The following is a 20371-nucleotide window of genomic DNA, read 5'->3' as shown; positions in this document are numbered from 1 at the left end:
CTATCTTATTGTCATGAGTCACGAAGTATGAGTCCAGGGAAGTTGCTCTTTGCGCCACGTCCATGTATCACCATAGCAAAGATCGTGACAATAGGTGCAGTTCAAAACTGACTTTGGCCAACTGCATCTGGCGCCGGAGTCCAGTGCAGGAAGCATGGCTTTCTTGAACGATGTGACTAAGGCCTTTTGTCTGCCTCGATCTCTTCCCAGCACCAACTTCTCCGAATAAATATGAGGCAGAGGGTAATCTGATCAATGTCTTGCTTTACGACCCCACAGCTGACTGGAGCAGCTGCCGCTTATTTTGACAGTACGACTCGTCAGGACGGTATGACAAGCACCCGCCCACCCCTCGCACCATTGGACCCTTTCACGCTGAGACCACAAGTCTCATTGAAGCATCACCACTCGCCGCCAACCGTACCATTATACTCAGCCGCCGAATGCCTCTTCAGTCCCGACTCACCCGACTCACCTCTGGCCATCCGATCTCGGCGCGTCCCCGCACTCATGCACCGTACGCCCCTCGCACACCACCGCACGCTGCCGCTTCAAGGACCAACACAATGCCGGAGTGCTGAACAGGACGACATTGACGAGATTATGCGCTTCCTGAAGCGTGTCTCGCGGTGCATGACGCATGTGTACCAGGTGATCCTGTCGGTTGCAACATTGATATTGTATGCAACGATTGCCACCGTTCAATGGTTTGCTGTCGTCGCTTTTGTGATTGAGGTGATGATGATGAGTTCTCCTGTGAGTCTGCTTTCAAATTCTGGTAGATTATTTTTAACATATCCGTCAGTCCGTGCGGGGTGACCATGGGGGTGGTTTCATAGGCCCGATAGTCGAGCAGCTCACAACATCGACTGCGACTAGCTACGTGGAGATTACTCCTTCACTACATCCCCTCGCTAGCGAGGCGGCGGCTCTGAACTTCTTATCTGAGCAAATAGACCAGGCACATAATGTGTTAACGTTGGTCGAGGGACTAGGTGACGACGCGTTTTTTGCGTATCATCATGCCAAGTACGTAGCAATCTCACTACCTTGAGCTTGAGATGTTGAAGCTCAACCGCGGCCAGTGTGCAACGTTTTCTGAGCAGATCCAGAGACGACCCTCCACCTGGGGGGAGTAAAACAGAAGTCGATCCAACTGTCAACTTCAGGGGTCTTGACTCTACTCTCTTCCAAACCCTGTCTCCGCACGGTTTCATTGGGAGAACGGTTAGCCGAATTGCTTTTCCTGACATCATGGCGCTCATTTGTATCAGATCTCCCATGCGCTAGACGAGGTGACATATCACTCTAAGCGCAGTCAAACGGCATTTCTTATAAGAAGAAGTGCCATCCGGGAATCACGTCTAGACAGCGTGTACCTACTGGCATCTTCTAATCTACTTCTTGAATACTCGTCCATTTTGTCAAAAATGGAGAGCATTATACTCGACGTGGGAGCTCTCCATCACCATCTATCACGCAACCTTCCAGAAGTTCTGCAAAGCCGCCAAGCAGCTACTTCAAGACGCTCAATATGGGGCATTTTTGCCAGTCGAAGACTAAATTCCAGAGCTGTTGAAGAAGAAAGCCTAGAAGCCTTTGTTGCGGGCTTGGAGACTGTCCTTGTCAACCTGCGACAGCTCAAAGCTTACCTGGAATGGATCACAAACCAATTGGTGAGTCCTACTCACCTCTGCCGGGGCCTCCTCGCTCATGTGCACGACAGAGTCAACGAACTCTCTTATCAAGCGTCTCGACAGCGTTATCATCTAGTAACCGTTCCTGTTCATCTGCGCTTATGGATCTGTTGGATCGCGCAAGCAGAGCTTCAAAGAAATCGAGGAGTCGCTGCTGCCGTTGTCCGGACTCTGGAAAGGACGATTCGCCAACGGCTCCGGCAAGGGTGGAATTTAATATCCCTGGCAGTCGCACACTGCCAACAGTGAGCTGATTCATTAGGCAACATTAAGACGTTCAACCTTACATTATAATTATGTTAATTATGTGACAGTATGATATTATTCGATTATTGAAGGTGGTTTGGCTATTGTATGTTATGATTGAATACTGAAATACCTTGCTTGCAAGTTTTCTCTGAGGGTACAATCGGTTCGTTTTTCGATGTCGACTCTCAGGAAGGCTGTTGACAGACGTAGATCGAAGAGAATGAGTGGGGGGATGGAGAGTAGTGCAACCTGATGATGGCCTACTTTTCTCCTTCCACAAGTCCAGGGTATCCAACTGCGTTTCCGGCCAGTTTCGATACGCCGGCCTTTACAATTGGAAATTTGGAACTCCTCTGAGACGGCTATACGAGAAACATGATGCATCATGCCTGACAGTCCCCGGACGCCCATTTTCACGTCGCGTCGCGGCGGCCCGCCACCACTAGTGGTGAAGCTTAAGCTTTGCCGCCCCTTCCGCTGGCCGCGCTCGATGGTGACACGCTCAGTCTCGCGGGGTGCGATCAACATCATGAAGGCCCAGATCTAGCACAGCGGCTTCCGCTACTGTCGTTGTCCCGATATCCGCTCACTTCAATGGCAGTTGTCGAGGGCAACATGTTTCGTCACGAGTGGCCCTTTTGCGCGCTTGCAATCTCAGTATTACTGGGTATGAAAAAAACTCCGAAGCGTGTCCTCGGCGATAGGATTATCATGAACTGAAAGTAAGTAAGGCAACAAAATCGCGTCTGCAAATCTTGTTGTTTCGCAGTCGGTTTTGCATGTCAACACTGAACATTTCTGTATCTGCATTAATGTATTTTGCCTCGATTTGCATTCTATCCTTTGGGTGTATTTACGACCACATTTATTTTATCGTTTCCGCACTGAAGCTAGGAGTGTTGGAAGCAGAGCTGTCACGGTGGCACCTGTGCTAAACCAGTGATCAGTTTACATTGCATCCGATGCACACAGACATCGGAACGCCGTCGACAAGATGTTTCAAAATCGCCTCTCGACTCCCAACACCACCGACATCTAGTCAAATGCTGCTGCCTACTCCGAGCACCACAAGGCTCAGAACTTTTGAAGATCATATAGATGCCGTACACGCCGTAGTAGTTTTTCCCGATAGACGACGAATGGTGACGTCCTCACTCGACAAGGCGCTTCGTCTGTGGGACTTGAGGACAGGCGCTATGTTGAAGAAGATGGAGGGGCACCGCGACTGGGTGCACGCAGTGGCGGTATCACGAAACGGGCAAATGATAGTAAGCAGTGATAGTTGTGGAGAGGTCATCGCCTGGCACGGAGAATCTGGAGAAAGTCTCATCAAAGCTATCAAAGCTCACCCCAAAAGTTGGACCCAGGGTTTAGACCTTTCTCCTGATGGAACAATGCTAGCCACTGGTTCGCATGATAGAACGGCAAAAATTTGGAGCACAACATCATGGCAGATGCAAGGAAATCCAATCTCATGTAGTGGGGAAGTCCGCAGCCTTCGGTATTCGCCCTCTGGTGATCATGTTGCGATCGCAACATTTGGCGATATCGAAATATATGATTCAGTCACTAGGGAATGTGTAGCAAACTTCAAGGGTCACACTGCAGAGAATGGCTCACCCTTGTGGACACCCGATGGCACACGACTTCTCTCAGGAGGTGATTACCATGATCCGACCATACGGGAGTGGGATACATCGACCTGGAAACAGATCGGTGATCCTTGGACGGGCCACACTCACAACATCAATAACATTGCCATTAACCCTGCTGGCACACTCATCGCTTCTGCATCTACTGACAAGCAGGTCCACCTCTGGCGCCTCTCAGATCGACGATCCATCGCCACATTCCAGCACTCCGCCTGGCTGGCATGTGTCACTTTTTCCTTGGACGGCAAGTATATCCTCAGTGGAGGTGGTGACAACATGATCTCAGAGTGGGAAGTACCGAAGGACGCTAATTCAAAGGCAAATTTCCATCTTTGACTTGTGAAATATGGTCCGAACGTGCTGTATCCAGATTCAACTCACTATGAATTCGACAGCACGCCATGCGTGCATAACTGGGAACTTGTCATTAGCTAAGGAACTACTCACGCAAGAGATCGAGACTGATGCGAACGATTATGCCTCCTATGCTAACCGCTCATTTGTCATGGCGCGAAAACATGACTGGGACCACGCGCTTGATGACGCAATCAAGGCAAGTATGACAGCAATCTATCATTTTATTTCTAACGATTCTAAATTTCATCGTGACATAGTCCATCAGCATTCAGCGCTCCTTGACAGGCTATATCTCCAAGGGTATCGCCCTCTGCGGAAAAGGGCTGGTTCAGGACGCAAGAATAGCATTTGGTCTTGCATTCATGTTCACGAATGAAGACTCAACAACCATTCATTTACTTCTCTTGATCGAGGTAAGTCAAATTTATCTTGCATACTTCCTGTTTCATCACGTATTTCAGGCCATCGTATTGTTCAACACAGATTTACATGAGGAAGCAATGCTACTTGTGAAAGAGCTAGCTGTCGATTGTCCGAATGCCGATACTGTCGCGTGTCGTGTCGTGGAAGTGAGTATCATGCGATAGGCTGAGGCATCAACACTGATCGCATATTAGGCGTATCTAGGTGTTCAATCTGGGATCAGTGCTTTTAATGGCGCCCATTATGATGAAGCTGCTGGGCACTTCACTGCCGCTGTCAAATCCTGCACTTTCGCATCATCGTGGCCTATTCATGCTATATACGAGGACTTCGTGATGGTATGTTGATATAATGGAATCGAAATGCTTCACATTGCCAACTTCGTCCTTCATCCAGCTTTTCGGGTGGGACCTCAAGTCCTTGTGGTTGACTGCACACCAGAAGCGGTGCCAGGCTTTCCTTTCGGCAAATAAGCTTGAAGAAGCCCTCGAATCATACCGGTTCATGATGAATACCATTCATCAAAGTACGAAGGCCAGCTGCCTCAATTGGTGCACTGGCAAGTTTTTCGTAATATTACTCTGTGCTATTGTCCTCACTCCCAATTTTTATTCAGTGTTCGAGCAAGAATGTGGCGCCCTCTATTTTTCCAATGGAGATACTGCCCTCGCTGCAAGTGATTACGAAATTACTGACTTATCCTCTGTGGCAGTCAACTTTGATTCTGCAAGCTACGCGCTCTTCGCAAATCATAGTAAGGTAATGTTGGGGAAAATGCTATGGGACGAAGCGCTTTTTGATGCGCAAAAGGTGCGATAACGTCTACATATGATATCGTATCAAATACTCACCTTGGCAATACATAGGTCATCGATCTCAACCCTGAGTCTCATGTTGGATACCAGTTAAAGCACGCAGCGCTCCGCGGTGCACGATGCTATGATAAAGCCATTGAGGCTTTCAATATAATGTTGTCCAAGTTGGAAGATGCTCCCGAAGCGCAGTTCCGGGGTGAGCCTCCAAATATTCATGGGTTAACTGTAACATGCTTAACTCGGCATATAGAGTTGCGTCAGCAATATGTCTCTCCATCTGATGTAGAAGACGCTATTCGAAGAGCCATTTGGATCGAACTTGAAAATGCCCCGCTGCGTCTACTTAACACCCACACGGGTCTCTTGTGCGGTCGAGGGGCACAGATTAATGCCTTCAAGATGAGCACAGAGTACCAGGAACTTTTGTCATTCACAACGAAGCATGCGGACCTACGAGTGGAGCGCATAACGGAAGTGGTGGCGATATATTTCCGCCGTGTCCTGCTGTCACACAGGTGGGACGACACGGAGTTGCTGTTTCATGACATCCAAGACAAAGTCGTGTATGAGATGAATGCACTTGGCGGCCTCCCGAAATTGCAGTTTTTCTGCAAAACTGCTCGCCATGCCGGTTATCTCTGGGCATGGATGGATACATGCTGCATTGATAAGAACAACAATGCTGAGCTCCAAGAATCCATCAACTCCATGTTCGCCTGGTACCGCCACTCAGCCCTTACCATCGTCTACCTGGGCGATGTCTCTCCTTCATCCAACGCTGGTGCACTGGCGAGGAGTGCCTGGAACAAGCGAGGGTGGACCTTTCAAGAGTTCGTCGCTCCCAAAATCGTTGTCTTCTACCGGAACGATTGGTCATTATATCTCGACGATGACTCTCCCAACCACAAAGAGTCCCCTGCAATCATAGAGGAGTTAGAGCGTGCAACAGCCATAGATGCACGAGCCCTCATATCCTTCCGTCCAGGGATGAGGGGCGTTCGAGAAAAATTGCAATGGGCGTCGACGCGCATCACCACGTTGCAGGAAGACATTGCATACTCATTGTTTGGCATTCTCGGTGTCCACCTACCTGTAATTTACGGAGAGAAGAAGCAGAACGCACTCGGACGGCTTCTCCAAGAGATCGTAGCTCGGTCTGGCGATATCACTGCCCTCGACTGGGTCGGACAATCATCCGAGTTTAACAGCTGTCTTCCAGCCGACATTACCTCATACACGGCTCCACCATGCGCCCTACCATCCTTATCCGAAGATCAGATTCAGATGATGGTCTCTTCGCTGCGAAATGCCGTGTCTGTGGAGTTGGCTTCAAACCTTTACACCCTGCTTGACAATACAAGCGCCCCTCGCTTCGCGAACTGCAGACTACATCTGCCTTGCATCGCATTCCGTGTCACAGAAGTCAGACGGAGGCTTGGTCCAGCCCAAGAGACTAATTTCACGTATGGAGTCAAGGCAGACGGGCTTCATGACTTGCTGATCAACACGGAAGAGACGATGATTCAGTTCTCGCGAGCAAGGCCTACTTGGCAGACAGTCTTACTCGTTCGCCCGTGGAATCGATACCTCCTCGAGCTTCCTGTCTTTGCAGGACTGTCTGACTTCGGAGACGATACGGAGAGCGAGGATGGTTATTGGTCCGCGCCCGGGTCGCCGATAGACGAGTCGCGCCGTGGTTCCCCGGTAGAAGAGGAGCTGGTCGATCTGGAATCTCACTCATAAGCGTTGCGGTTGATTGCCCGCCTTGGTCAGCCTTTCAGCGCTTTGTTGCTAGCGCAGCAGCGCGGTGGAGAATACATGAGGATCGCTTCGGATCATGATATCATTGCACAAGTCAAAGACATGGCTTCTGTCGACAACATGATGGACGTCAGAACCCTAGAAATATTGTAGTTGTATGTATTTTTTCAAGAGGGTCAAAATTATAAAATCTGTCTGTGGACATTCACTTTTTGCATATGTTGTACCATGTTGGTACTGTAGCAAAGTCTCCTCTGGTCTTCGTCATCTCTCCCTTTGACTTCTATTGCAATACAAGGCAGATACAGTCTGCAGTTCGAGAAATTTACAAGCGAACCCCCTGTCAGATTCCCACTACGGCAGCAGTACGGCCAATGATCTATATTGACTTTGATTGTGCAAAAATGCATGATCAATATTGAAATATCGTATCGTATCGATATCAGGCTAGAGGCCGTTGTGGAGCCGACCAGTGAAAGTACAATATTAAAGCAATCATTGGCTAGTTCCAGCTAGTGCCATCGAAAGTTTGATCACCCGATCATCATGGATGCCCGCACTGCAGTGCAGGATGACGGTACGAGTTGCGCATTTCCCTACTACCTGACATGGCCGACGGTCCGACGGGAAGCCTCTCCTTGCAATACGCCGGTCAGGTCATTTCGAATATTCACTTACATAAAAATTTTGGGACTTGGGGGCTATTATTAGAGCCGCTTGACAGAAACCAGAAGCCTTTACTCAAACTCCCAGATCCCAGATTACTAACATGCAAGACAAGATCTTTCCTTGTGCCTGCGACCATGTCTATCTCGGAAGAGAGCCCTTTGTTGGATGCGCTGCACGTCCCTGACGCGTCTGACGACTGGGACGTGTACAACCGATTCAGCAAAGCTCAGAAAAAGTTCATTGTTTTTGTAGTGTCCTTTGCAGGGCTGCTTCCTAGTGCGCATAAGGCAGATAAATTGATTCAGCAGAGCTGATTTTGATTCTCTAGCGCTCGTGACTGGGACCTTTGTCCCTTCCATTCCTCAGATAGCTCATGACCTCGATTCAAACGGAGCTGTTGTGAGGTATGTTTTCCAAATCCTGCAGCATGAACTAGATGATGACCTTAAATTGGTCTGTCCTCAGCTTGGCTGTGAGCTTGTCAGTCTTTGCGAATGCTGTTGGAGGTTTGGTATGGGCAGCATATTCGTCATTTTGTAGGTTTTCTACAGTTATTGTGCTTGAACCTAAACCTGATTTTCGCCTGAAGATGGTCGCCGTCCGATGTACTTATGGGGTATGCCTATCCTATGCATAGGAAGCTTTGGTGTTGCAGCATCGATGTCTCTCAAAAGCCTACTGTTCTGGCGGTTCGTTCAGGCATTTGGATGCGCTGGCGGAGTATCGGTAGGTGCGGCCGTTATTGGTGATATCTACAGGGCAGAGCAGCGAGGTACAGCCTTGGGTATCTTTTTTGGGGTGCGTGTGTTTTCTTATAATGCTTGATCAAAATATCGGCGACTTATCATTTCTTGTGAAGGCTTCTCTTCTAGGTGTCGCACTTTCACCTATCATAGGAGGCACTGCAGCACACTACTGGTCCTGGCGCAACCTGCACTTCTTGCTTGGAGTATGGGGCATCATCGAGATGTTTCTGATCTATCTATCCTTTCCGGAGACAAGTCATCCGCAGTCGGGAGAGATTCGTAAACTGGCGGCACTGCCAAATCATCTGCAGTCGGGCGAAACTCGTAAACTGACATTACCGTTCAACTTTGTGTTGATTAATCCTTTCAACAGTCTATGGCTGCTCCGCAGTCCTAATATTATGGCCGTCGTTCGTTTTTGCTTTTATTCTGACTGTACACTGCCTGAAGTCGTGTTCTCAGACATTAGCAAACGCATCAGCGATGGTTACGGACTATGGTATGCTGAGAATACCGATGTCATCTTCCAAACCTATTTACCTATGCACTAGTTTTATTGGTCCCAATTGCCTACACGATCGTGAGTTTGTCATACTATTCAATCATGTGATCAGCTAACATCTGCTTTCAGGGTGCTCGATACCACATCTCTAACGAAGCACTGATCGGTGCATGCTTCCTCCCCAGTGGACTTGGAAACTTCAGTACGTGCACATTCTGTTGTTCGAGTGTCTTAATATTCAATGTAATGTGCGCCCAAGTTGCATCACCGATCGCTGGGCGGTTGTCCGACACTATGATTGCCAAATGGAAGGTAAAGCGCAAAGGCGTTTGGGTCCCCGAAGATCGACTACGTGCCGTATTAGTAGGCGGACTTCTAGTCCCTCTATCTGTTGGTCTTTCGGGACTTGTTACCGCGTACATCGCTGGACCGTTGGGCTTGGTATTGAATTTGCTTTGTTTGTTTCTAAATGGCATTGGGGTGAGTCGCACACTGGCACATATTTTTGTGGATTGCAAACCTTGTGTTTTATACAGGTAGACTTCGTTCTTACTCCGATCGGCTCGTACAACGTCGACGTATTACAATCACGCAGCGCAGAGGTAATTGCTGCCGTTACGTGAGTCACGCCCAAAGAGTCACGCCCAAAGCCAGTGGTCAGCTCCATACTAACTAATACCGCAGAGCTTTCCGCGCGATCATTCTTGCACCAGTGACTGCAGCCGTACTTCCATCGATTGAAATGCTAGGCGTGGCAGGAACAAATGGCATAGCTACGGTGATTGCGCTTGTTGGATATGGGTGAGTGCTATTGTAGAATACTTGCAGTACCGCATCTCATACTGGTGTATAGGCTTATCGTTCTCACGATTCGTTATGGAGATCGCATGAGAGCTTGGGTGGATGTTGGATATACACCCCTGTGAATCAAAATCAACTAGACTTGAATGGTTGCCATTTTCTTTTCCTCGTATTCAATCTGAAAATGGGAAATGCGTGTATTTGCCACCATATAAAGGCCGGGCTTTAATCTTGCTCCACAAGTATTAATGTTGTGTATTATGATCATTTAGAAAATGCATCAAGGGTATACTGATTGTGCATCATTAGCGGTATCCTTCGGAAAGCAGCGAGCCAGGGCAACAATCAAGAAAGCTTGCTGTCGGACAATATGCTGCCTGTATGATGAGAATGAGCGCATTTCGATAATAAATGATTGAGATAGATATACCTTCAGAAAGCACAACTTAAAGGGTTGGATTTATCAGTAGTCGCAAGATGCTTGAACACCATGACATTCCTTTTCTTTGAGAGGTTCGTCTGATGAAGGGCTATCGCCGAGTTTACATCATTTTAGTGAATCACAAAGCTTAGGCAATGCATGTTTAACGCCGGTCGTACAACTTGCGAAGGTTGGCTTCACTTGATCAGATGAGATTGTGATGCGTTAAGAAATTGGGAGTGATGAACAAGAGTCACTTACAGTCAATATATTAATAAACAGTGAGCAAGCTTGATGGAATTAACACCTACAGCGTAGGGCATGAAAGTGAATTACTTTTCATGGACAGACTACCACATGAAAAAGAGGTTTAGGCGCAATGACTGGGCCTCTATAGTCAAGATGAACCTCCGAGGATCTACACGCCACAAAAATATTGTCAGTAGGTTTCGAACCAACTCCAAGAGAAACAGATTTTGAGTCTGTGGTAGTAGCCACTTGGCTAAGACCAGTTAGACGGATCTCTGAGGAAACCATCCATGAATCAATGTCAGGGTGTGTTCCGATAGGAAAAACTTCATTCTGCAGGTTCCGAACCTGCGCAGTCCAAGAGAAACAGATTTTGATTCTGCTGCGGTAACCACTTGGCTCCAGTGAGATGAATATCCGACGAAGTTATCCATGAGTGAATTTCGAGCGTGTTCGGATAGGGAGGTTTGACGAATTTTGATTCTGTTGACCAGATAAGATGGACCTCCAAGGGGGCCATCCACGAGTGAATCTTTAAGGCATGTTCCGATAGCCTTGTCATCGACAGGTTTCCAACCTGCGCTGGCAGTCCAAGAGACAGATTTAGATTCTGTCGTGGTAACCACCTTGTCCAGGACGAAGTTGAGATGAACTACTAAGGAAACCATCCATGGGCAAATCTTCCGGGTCAAGACCTGTTCTGATGAGGAAAAAAAACCTGTTGATTGGCAAGTTTCGAACCTGCACAGTCCAAGAGAAACAGATTTCGATTCTGTTGTGATAACCACTGAGCTAAGACCAGTTGGATGAACCTCCGATGAAACCATCCATGAGTGAATGTCAAGGTGTGTTCCGAAAGAAAAATCAAACTTGTCGTCGCATGCTTCGAACATGCGCAGTCCAAGAGAAACAGATTTCGATTCTGTTATGGTATTCACTTTTGCCAGTACGCTTTGCAAGTTGAGATGAACCTCCGAAGAACTGTCCATGAGCCTATGAATGTCAAGGTGTGATAAGACATTCATCAGCAGCGCACCACCCCAAAATTTCTAATCTGTTCTGGTGCCACTTGGAGGCTATGACTACTTAAGATAGACCTTGAAGGATCCATCCATGAGTGGATGTTCAAGGCGTGATAAAAGGAAAAAGATCGGCTGAGCAGGTTTTGAACCTGCAACAGATTTCTGTACAGCGACAGTCCCGTCACACTTGCCATTTGGCTTAGCCAAACTGGTCAAGATAGACGTTCGTAGTAGGAGTCGAAGAACATCATGTATTAAGACAGTGGAATCGAACAGTGTTAGCAGTCATTTTGCCATCGCAAAATAAAATCAAAAGACTGCATATTTGATGGACACCTGCAGTGGCAGGTTGAATAAGGGTTGGCACCGGCGCCGCTACGTAATTCTCGACAATATATAACCCGACTTTACGCCCCAGTGATCGTGGGTAGATCGTGCCAGTAACGTAGCTATGAAATTGATAGACCTCTCCGCCACTTCATCATGATCTATCTAACATATCTAAGCTTCGTAGCCTTAGCGTTTCGAGACTGTCATGCATAATGCTTCCTACAGTCTCTATCACTACATACCACACGACTTTTTCCTATTAAGGTAAAGGCCTGCCAGCTCTGAGAGCTTTTGCAACTTCGCTTTGAGCTTCGTCGCGAAGATACCGATCATATATAACCTGAAGCTTATCTTCATCCTACATAAAAAACCAAGACTTGAGGAAGAGCAACAACTTCGAGCTCAATACACTCACGCTCGTGGTTTTGATGATGCTCTCGCGCGTGGCCAAGCGCTCCGCATACTCACTCCAACCGTTGCCTACTTGCGTTCCGTCATACCCCCGGTGCTCAGCAAGAATATACTCTCGAGCTACCCATGGCGCATTAGCGACATCGACCAAACCGAACTCTTTTCCAGTAAAGTACGGGCCCTTGACCTGCTGAGCGAGCTTCCTCTGCGCATCGTAGAGTTCCTGGCGTGCAGCGTCTTGCTGCTCTGTGCTCTGTGCCTGGAGAAGACGACTGCCAAGCTGGAATGATCGTCTTCGACGTGTGGTCGATCCACAGGCGCACATGTGCGCGCTCGAATGGATCAACGGGGAGGAGGCGAGGCTCATGGTTGGGGTAAGCCTCCTCAAGATACTCGCACAGGACGAGCGACTCATATAGAGCCCTACCCTGATACTCAATTGCAGGGACGAGACCCTTGGGATTGATATCTGCACTCGTGTGATGAGCGCGTGACGTTAGGCATAGATATCGATAACGTACCAAGGAAATGCTTCTCCTTTTTGTATGGGTTGACTTCCTTGTATTGGTATGGAATGCCCTTTTCCTCTAAGGAAACCCAGACACGCTGGTTGAAAGGACAGAACTAGACTGAGACGCACATTTGCATGTGAGCGCTCAACAGGAATGATGGAGCGGAGAAACTCACCCATCCAGAGTAGAACACCAAATCCTGCTTCGCTTGGTGTTCTGCTACCGTTTTAGCGGCGTTTCCTGTTGCAATAGGATGGATATTCTCGTCTGGGATAGCCATGTCAGTGCCACTAAATGAGGGAAACTGCTCAGACTCGTCTGAGTCAGGGGGGTATAAGTACTCTGTGAGCTATGATGTCAGCTGATGAGTCTTCTCACGACAGTACAGCCACCGTTGCCTCTTATATTTGCTCGAGTGCGAAATGTTCAAACTAATAGTGGCTCTCGGCATCATCATGGTAGTACCAGTATTGTACTCGCGCCATCTTGCTGAGAAATTGCAACCGCACCATCACCCGCGCTCTCTACCCTTGCAGTGTTCCAGTCAGCACGCACATCAACCACCTTTACCGCTTCTCCTTCCACGTCAACTTCTGTGCTCGGCATGCCAACACCTTGTGAAGGAAGAACAGTGCGTCGTACATCCATAACCTTGATACGGGGAATCTTGACATGACCACATTCGATCGGGATCAAATTCCACGAGAGCTTCTCCTCAGAACCCGGTAAAAGGATCGGAAGGCGACCGTTCCGCAAGCCAGCCACGACAAATGCGTCAGAGGGATCGAGATCAAGCGTAACAGTGACATTGGCGGAGCGGGAGGAGTGCCGATTACGGACTGTTAAGTGTATGGGCGTCGGCACATGGAGCCTTGCAAAGCTAGGGACGTCGAGAAGGGCGATTAACTCGTCCTGCAGAATCATGAGCGTCGGAAGTGCAAACCGCGTGGTCGACTGTCTTCCAAAACCTCCGTCAGGAAGTATCCTGTCGTGTATATTTAAGCACCATCGTCGATATGTCGGTATTACACAAAATTACCTTCGCCAGACAACTTCATAGTCGCCAGGACCAGTGATTTTCTCTTCGCTCAAAACCTGCTCCTCCCGTGGACCGAGTGATATCCTACTCACGTTGCAGAACTCATCGCCAGGGAGGTATTCTGACACCATCATATAGCCAAATCATATGGCAAGAAAAGAAACTCACCATCTGGAAACATATCATCGCTGCTTTCATCTGACGAGCAGTCGAGCACCTTTGCAAGCGGATTATCCTTGTATAAGGGATTAATTGCCAAAGTAATGTTGCCAAATTCATTCCACCTACCTGGCGATGCAGCTTCAAGCTCTCAACCACCAAGCCACAAGGGGCTGAACACTCTATCCTTGACGTGACCACAGCCACCCCACCGTGGGAGTCATCCCAAAAGTCGTCTTCAATTGTAGACAGATCCGCCAAAGCAGGCATTGCGTTCTTGCTTCTCCTGTACGCCACGTCATACGTGACCGTCAAAGCTCCGGATGTCGGAATAATAATAGTTTGTAACTTCTCGCAGGAATCGATAGCCGCGTGCTCGCTCAAGGAACTCGAGCTGCGAGGTTCTGCATTGTCGTCGCCTTTACTCATGGAGCCGGGCTCGACTGAAGTGGATTGAACAGATATGTCTAACATGCGATCACCAGGAGCACCGCTTCCCACGAGGTAAAGAGTTTTGGTGGCCGACACGCCCGGGGCGATGGTGCCGAGTCGAATGCCTTTGATCAATCCGGATGAACGCTGGTCGTCGAAGGTGATGTACTGAGCTTTTTTAAAAGATAAATAAGTATTGCAGGTCAGTGATAAAATGAACTATCAAACCTGCTTGATCCACTTCCGTCGGCTGCAACAAGACGTCAACAACAACATCCAGATGCCGCTCATCAACATTTGTGATATCGATGACGATGGGATATTCTTCATCGAGCAGTGCCGGTGCTTGATGAGACAGTGAGACAGCGAGCTCGTGAGGACGATGTCGAACACTGGATGAGATCAGTTCATGACATCCATTGTGCTTATCGGGAGCGACTTACATAACACTAGAATAGTCGTTTCTCCTAAGCTGAAGAAACCGGATGGGCTGGAGTGAAGTCAACCAGCGCGGCACGAGTGTAGATATCTCATGAGCGACACATGGCTCATGTGGCATTTCGATGGTCCAGCCGTTTTGTGCAAGTACCACAGTGATGCTCACGACCTGTAGATGGACGTATAAACTGTTTGTCACACCTTGCTAAGATAACACCTACGGTAAGCAGTCCAGGAGCTTCAGAGGATATACTTCCGGAGACCATAAGTCGTTCGCCTGGACCCCACCGAAGATCAGCGCAAATTTCCTCCGGTTCTTCATCTTCATCTTCTGGCACTACCTGTCCAATTTTCACCAGCCGGACAACCCTATCTGCCACTTGGCTATCCGTGGGGGGCGAATGTCGGAGTACTACAGGGTAATAACCATCGGAGAACGTGACAGTCACAGTGTCTATCGGAAGAGCGGAGAGGTCCATATTCGTTGGTGTAGCAAGGGACAGTTGAAATCCAGCCGCTTCACCGACCCGTACTTCGGGAGTCCAAAAGACCAGCATGGTGTCCACTCCATACCAATCAGTAAAATGACATGAGAACATGCCTCCATCAACTTACATAACGGATCAGATTCTTTGAGGTTAATAACGAGTGGCTTCCCTGTTGATACAGGAACCGAACTCTGCACAAACCGGTTCAATTTTAATCGCCTCGAGGGCAGGGTGCCTCACCTTGAGTATCGCCAATAGGTCCTCCTGTAGAGTTCTCGACTCATCAACATCTTGTGCTGAGCGACATCATCACACCGTGCGACCACCTTCAAAACATTATACGTTACTTACCATACCCAATCATCTCCACGAGGAGCGTTGCCATAAGTTCCACGTCGCCAAGCTTCTGAGCACAGGCATACCACGCTGACAAAAGCGGTCTGAGTATGTGTTTCCATTTCTCCCTTCGGTACGTCTTTGCTATCCGTTCGAAGAACCTACACATCACCATCTAGTTTGTTTCTCGTACGATAAAGATGAAGATGCATACCGTATTGCGACGTCAAACTTCTCAGACTTGTAGTATGTATGCGCGATGCGGTAAGCTATCCAGAGTGTCAAGCGTCCTTGACTCGTGGTGGAGCTATGCTTCTTGAAGAGTTCGTAGGATTTGGTGTAGAGCTGAGCCGAAAAAAATGACATCATCGTTCAACCCCATCACAAGTCAAACAGAGCACAGACCTCAAGAATCAATGTCAGATGGTCAACTTTCTTCTCGTTTACGTATCCTGGGGCGGCACTCGTCCCTTGCGAGATACCCTTCTTAGGGTGAGATATGATTGAGGGATCATGAATCGAGACACCAAACATACCTCGTTGGCCAAGAACCTCTCCCTGCGTGCTTCCGTGCATCGGGCGGCCATATAATAGTAATGCCCTGGATGCTGCAAGGCATGACTAGGATTCAACCCGAACGCTCGAACGGCGTCTAGCTCCACGGGTGTGCCTGACGATGTCACACTAGCCGTAAGCGAAGAAGGTGAATTTGTGGGGAACGTCAGCGAAGAGTTTGATCCTTGTTCTAGAAGCTCCGCGAGGACGCGATGTCTGGAAGACACAATGAGAAATTCGTTGAATGTGTTTGGACATGATGACCGTACTGTCTCGCCATCCAACTCCAATACTCAAATGTCTCCTCCCCTATGCCCCATCCCCGCGAAAAATCAGCGAACCGGCGCATATGGGAATTATGATGCGAAAGTGCAAGCGAGTGCTCGTGATTGTACAGGTATAATTTGGTTATCTATCGGTCGAGTGGTAAGAGTAATCATACAAGGCTCATACATTCGCACCTTCACATTCATGGCGTCCGCAAGGACTTTGGCCTCTGCCCAGCGCTTGGTTCGAGGGGGCAGGATGGCAGTCGATCCGAACATAATCATGAGCGTTGCGTACGCATCCTGATAGTGTCTGAGAAACTTAGTTTTCCAATCTCTTTAGCAGCGAAAACGTGACCGACTTGAGCGCCACCTCATCTTCACCCCTGAACTCTGCGAAACATGCCATCTTGTATTCATACCGCACGGTCCATCCTTCGGGACGCAGTGGGCGGGTGCTCGCAGCGCCCATGGAAACAAGAGGTGGGGGGTTGTACGATGAGACAGATTGAGAGTGCCGATTGCGCTTACGCCTGACACGCTTGGAGTGAGAGATATAGTATTCGAGTGCAGGTTCGTATAGGGCGTCTTGTAAACTAGGAAATCATGTAGCACAGTCGTAGAAAAGAATTGGGGTGCCCTTACCTTCGTGCAAAATCATTCAATTCAGATGTACTAACTGGACTGAGGACGAACAAGGCTGCACGGGAGTCAAGCCCGCTCTGTCTTCTGATGAAGGTGAGACGGCTATCCAATGACGGATCATCTATTATACAGTTAGGAACTCATGTAACTATAACAAATGGACGATATACCGAGCATTCTCCTAGTTGCAAGTAGCACGACAGTCAATTTGATGCCGCGTTCATTGGTCGTCTTCTTTCGGGATGCAACCTCGGCGCTGAGATCCTCATCTCTTCTTCGTTCCTCCTCTGTTTTATCGCGTTCATGTTCTGGGTCTGGTGGGTCCAACGGAGATCGAGCATGTACCGCGGGTGCCTCAAACAATCTGAGAAATAGAACAAAGACGCTCGGTACTAGCGCAGTGTGTTTCCGTATCCATATGGGCGCAATGAGGCCATCGGGATACAAGGGTGACGAAGGTGTCAAGGGCGAAAGCGGTGAATGGGCGGATGCATATGCAGGGTCCTCTATTGGAACGAGCTTGCGAGGAGGGAATCGGACGTCTTTCCCCACAATGATCATCTGAAACGCTCTTGTGCGCTCTGGTGCCCATATCGCAACTTTGCGCTGTGACCGGAGGGCATCTCGGAGGCGCGCAACGAGGCTCGCGAAAGGATCATGGGTCTTGGTAGGTGCAGGCGGGGGGGATTGGGTTCGAACTAGCGTTTGTGGAGCAATTGAAGTGGAGGTAGACGATTCAGGTGGTGGGTCAAGGCCTGCAACAAACATTACTGGAGCGAGCTGGACCAAGAGCTCAGCTGGGTAGGAATTCATTCTGGCAATTCCTGATGATGAACTTCACTGAACCGATACTGAGATAGCAGTTTAACAGTTTCCAAACTAGAAAACAATCAAGTATTATCGAACTGCCCACCGTAGACTCACTCGAGTGCCTCCAAAGTACCGGAAGACTTACTTATATATACCACGTCCGCGAAGTAAGATCTATAGTAGTCGTGGGAACTATTGAGTTTCTTCTAGTAGTAGTACCCGCAGTGCCGTAGACTTTGTACCTTTTCTACATGTTGTGCGCCGATACACCACTCGATGGCCTAAGGGCCAACCTTTTCTATCACTGCCAGGGTATGAAATGGTAACTCTGGAGTCAAAGCGCCGTACCGTCAGGCAGCATCACTGAGCTCGATGCGAATGCGACGAGTATAAGAAGAGTGCTGGTTCATTGATCGAACTTTATTCCAACCACTAACAAACTAAAACGCACTTATTTGACCAACTGCATTAGAATCTACTAAGATGGCTAAAGACTGTACTTGCATCAGGCATGCAGCTGCGCAACGAAGTAGTCGTCTGGAGGATCTGATAGATTCATCAGAAGATGCCGCCGAGTATTCAGCTCCTTTTACTATGTGAGCAAATAGTTCTGTATCAGCGCCCGCATAGTGTTGCACTCCTATAGTAAACCAATAGTTCTTGAGGTCGGCCTCTTCGCGACGTTGTCCGACATTGTCTCCTGCAATACAAGGACAATACAAGAAATCTCGACGCACGTGACTTTTACGCGTGCACGCCGAGCGCATACCTGCTATTTTCGGATGAAGGTAACAACTTCTCTTGATGAACGTTTTCGTATAAGAAGCGCCTGGCCGAGTCGTGATTTTACCATTCCCTCTCGGTCCCTCCTATCTCCTGGCTTATTGACTAGGCCTCCATCTAGATCTCGTTCACTCTTTAAGTATTATTTCTCGCCACTCTTCAAATACAACTTTCAACCCCATCGCATATACCTCAATCCATCTTATACCCATCAACATGTCCTCAGTGACCCTCCGCATTCTATCCCTCTGGGTTATTCTATTTTCAATATCTGCAATGGGTAAGCATATCCTCCCCAGCTCGGTACTTTACAGAGCTTGACTTTGCCGATAGTTGCAGCGTCACCCGCACCAATAGATCCCGGGCTTGCATCGGTCATCACGAGCAATATGAATCTGAATTGCGGTCAGAGCTGTCAGACCGCTAAGGGTACAAAACAACTGGTAACGTTCACTCTTGAACGTGACGCGTGCGTCTTCTAATGCGTGTACCTGATAGAATACGAATTTTGCCTTGACATCTGCATCGAGTCCAAATTCATTCGTGCTTGGAGCTATACTGCTAGCTTGCGGCGTTTTGGTAGGGTCATGAGAGTATATTGTTACGAAGCAACTTCCAGGTCGGACCTTGACATTGTACTCGGTACAATTGATGTAGCAGTAAACATCAGGCAGTATGTAATTGCACGGACAAGAGACATTGACGGGGTTCCACTAATGCTATTTATTATGCATCATGCACGAGAACCCATATCGAAATATTGGTTTTCAAATTTAATTCGGCACACTGAATCAGTACTACGGCAAAACCATGCACGAGCAAAGTTGTTTCAGTCTACGACTGAACGACAGATGTAAGAGAAAAGGACTGCGTAGTAGACTGGCAAGTATAAAAGTGCTCAGTATCAGTCTTCGATCAAAGGAACGAGTAAAGTTAGTCGCAAGGGAAGGGGAATCAAAGAATGTCGTCGGGACGGATAACGGAAAGAAAGCGTGGAGGAGTAATTGTATTATAGTTCAGTTGACACATCTATATGCTCCCGGAAAGCCATTGAAATCATGTCCGCTCCAGCATCAGGGTTGTCCATGACCTTGGCGTGATATTGTCGAACACTAAGGATGAGGCGTGGTCCTAGCACAAACATCTGCATGACCGAAAGAATTTGACGAACACCATCATAAATCTGAGTTCCCACAGAAAGTGAGTTCTATAAAAGTAAATAAGTCGCAGTCGCATGCAAGTATTAATGATACATGGGCGTACCGCCAAGAGCTGCGGAGACAAAAAACCGAGATCGAAGCAAGAAACAACAGCAAAGCTAGCACGTACGGAACTTTAGTGGGGGAAGTTGAACATATTAAATTAGGAGTTCACCTTGCAAAGTAGACAACGTGAGTTTGTATCAACACTGTGAAATAGTTCCCAATTGTCCATCTCCTCGATGGTCGTTGCAGTTCACGGAAGTATTTTATAGTAATCCAGGTTGCAAGACACAGCGCGAGGACTTCCCATACAGTGGATAGTATCCATGTCATGGAAAGTAGAATTAGAGCGTCTGCGTCCTTGTCATAATTAGTACACTGATAGGTGCCGGAGAGGATGAGCTCTCCTGATATCCATCTGATCAGTATAATGCGCTCGAGCCCTTCGACCATAATTTAAAACTTACTCGCTTTGGTATGCCTGTTTACCATTACAGTCATCACTCCACATGCAATCGTAACAGCTGTGAAGATTACAACGAGAAAGACAAGCATGTTTCTGGATCGCTGATACATGGCATATAACCGAGTTATCATGATC

At 48.1% G+C, this 20371-nt stretch overlaps 6 protein-coding genes across 6 annotated transcripts; 4 read left to right on the top strand and 2 right to left on the bottom strand.

The window, feature by feature from the left end:
• Positions 1 to 255: 255 nt before the first annotated feature.
• BJ212DRAFT_1475739 (uncharacterized protein) lies at positions 256 to 1951 on the top strand (the record flags this gene model as incomplete). The annotated part of the gene is made up of 5 exons (XM_041339277.1): positions 256 to 756; positions 806 to 1029; positions 1086 to 1227; positions 1275 to 1676; positions 1727 to 1951. 5 exons carry the CDS (start codon positions 256 to 258, stop codon positions 1949 to 1951), a joined length of 1494 nt encoding a protein of 497 aa, XP_041198154.1.
• A 4644-nt stretch (positions 1952 to 6595) lies between these two features.
• BJ212DRAFT_1320125 (uncharacterized protein) lies at positions 6596 to 7132 on the top strand. Its single transcript, XM_041334373.1, has 2 exons — positions 6596 to 6912; positions 6967 to 7132. Exons 1-2 carry the CDS (start codon positions 6712 to 6714, stop codon positions 7105 to 7107), a joined length of 342 nt encoding a protein of 113 aa, XP_041198153.1. The 5' UTR covers positions 6596 to 6711; the 3' UTR covers positions 7108 to 7132.
• Positions 7133 to 7757: 625 nt separating this feature from the next.
• Positions 7758 to 9797, top strand: BJ212DRAFT_1260405 (major facilitator superfamily domain-containing protein; the record flags this gene model as incomplete). Its single annotated transcript, XM_041330107.1, has 12 exons — positions 7758 to 7899; positions 7952 to 8027; positions 8089 to 8159; positions 8213 to 8421; positions 8483 to 8779; positions 8832 to 8868; positions 8921 to 8949; positions 9001 to 9073; positions 9131 to 9351; positions 9408 to 9490; positions 9556 to 9672; positions 9725 to 9797. 12 exons carry the CDS (start codon positions 7758 to 7760, stop codon positions 9795 to 9797), a joined length of 1428 nt encoding a protein of 475 aa, XP_041198152.1.
• Positions 9798 to 11953: 2156 nt separating this feature from the next.
• Positions 11954 to 12897, bottom strand: BJ212DRAFT_1295598 (glutathione S-transferase; the record flags this gene model as incomplete). Its single annotated transcript, XM_041332328.1, has 5 exons — positions 11954 to 12052; positions 12110 to 12364; positions 12429 to 12574; positions 12627 to 12729; positions 12793 to 12897. 5 exons carry the CDS (start codon positions 12895 to 12897, stop codon positions 11954 to 11956), a joined length of 708 nt encoding a protein of 235 aa, XP_041198151.1.
• A 173-nt stretch (positions 12898 to 13070) lies between these two features.
• On the bottom strand, positions 13071 to 17788 carry BJ212DRAFT_1295597 (Gryzun, putative trafficking through golgi-domain-containing protein; the record flags this gene model as incomplete). The annotated part of the gene is made up of 18 exons (XM_041332327.1): positions 13071 to 13602; positions 13657 to 13777; positions 13825 to 13891; positions 13945 to 14420; positions 14476 to 14639; positions 14691 to 14854; positions 14907 to 15250; positions 15301 to 15364; positions 15414 to 15469; positions 15525 to 15670; positions 15724 to 15854; positions 15915 to 15992; positions 16046 to 16280; positions 16334 to 16476; positions 16526 to 16643; positions 16693 to 16926; positions 16976 to 17096; positions 17146 to 17788. The coding sequence occupies 18 exons, from the start codon at positions 17786 to 17788 to the stop codon at positions 13071 to 13073; spliced, it is 3837 nt and encodes a 1278-aa protein (XP_041198150.1).
• A 996-nt stretch (positions 17789 to 18784) lies between these two features.
• Positions 18785 to 19050, top strand: BJ212DRAFT_1260690 (uncharacterized protein; the record flags this gene model as incomplete). Its single annotated transcript, XM_041330129.1, is given in 2 exon segments — positions 18785 to 18871; positions 18883 to 19050. The coding sequence occupies 2 exon segments, from the start codon at positions 18785 to 18787 to the stop codon at positions 19048 to 19050; spliced, it is 255 nt and encodes an 84-aa protein (XP_041198149.1).
• Between the last annotated feature and the right edge of the window lie 1321 nt (positions 19051 to 20371).

This window comes from Suillus subaureus (genome assembly GCF_016647635.1).
Source record: "Suillus subaureus strain MN1 chromosome Unknown BJ212scaffold_3, whole genome shotgun sequence".
Taxonomy (NCBI): Eukaryota; Fungi; Basidiomycota; class Agaricomycetes; order Boletales; family Suillaceae; genus Suillus; species Suillus subaureus.
This window is presented reverse-complemented; position numbering and strand designations above follow the sequence as displayed.

What these genes read in the sequence shown, in the direction of transcription:
- BJ212DRAFT_1320125 (XM_041334373.1), top strand. Translation starts at nt 6,712, where the DNA reads ATGATTCAGTTCTCGCGAGCAAGGCCTACTTGGCAGACAGTCTTACTC. An exon ending in CCCCGGTAGAAGAGGAGCTG is followed by an intron (nt 6,913 to 6,966) that starts GTCGATCTGGAA and finishes CGCCTTGGTCAG; the next exon opens with CCTTTCAGCGCTTTGTTGCT.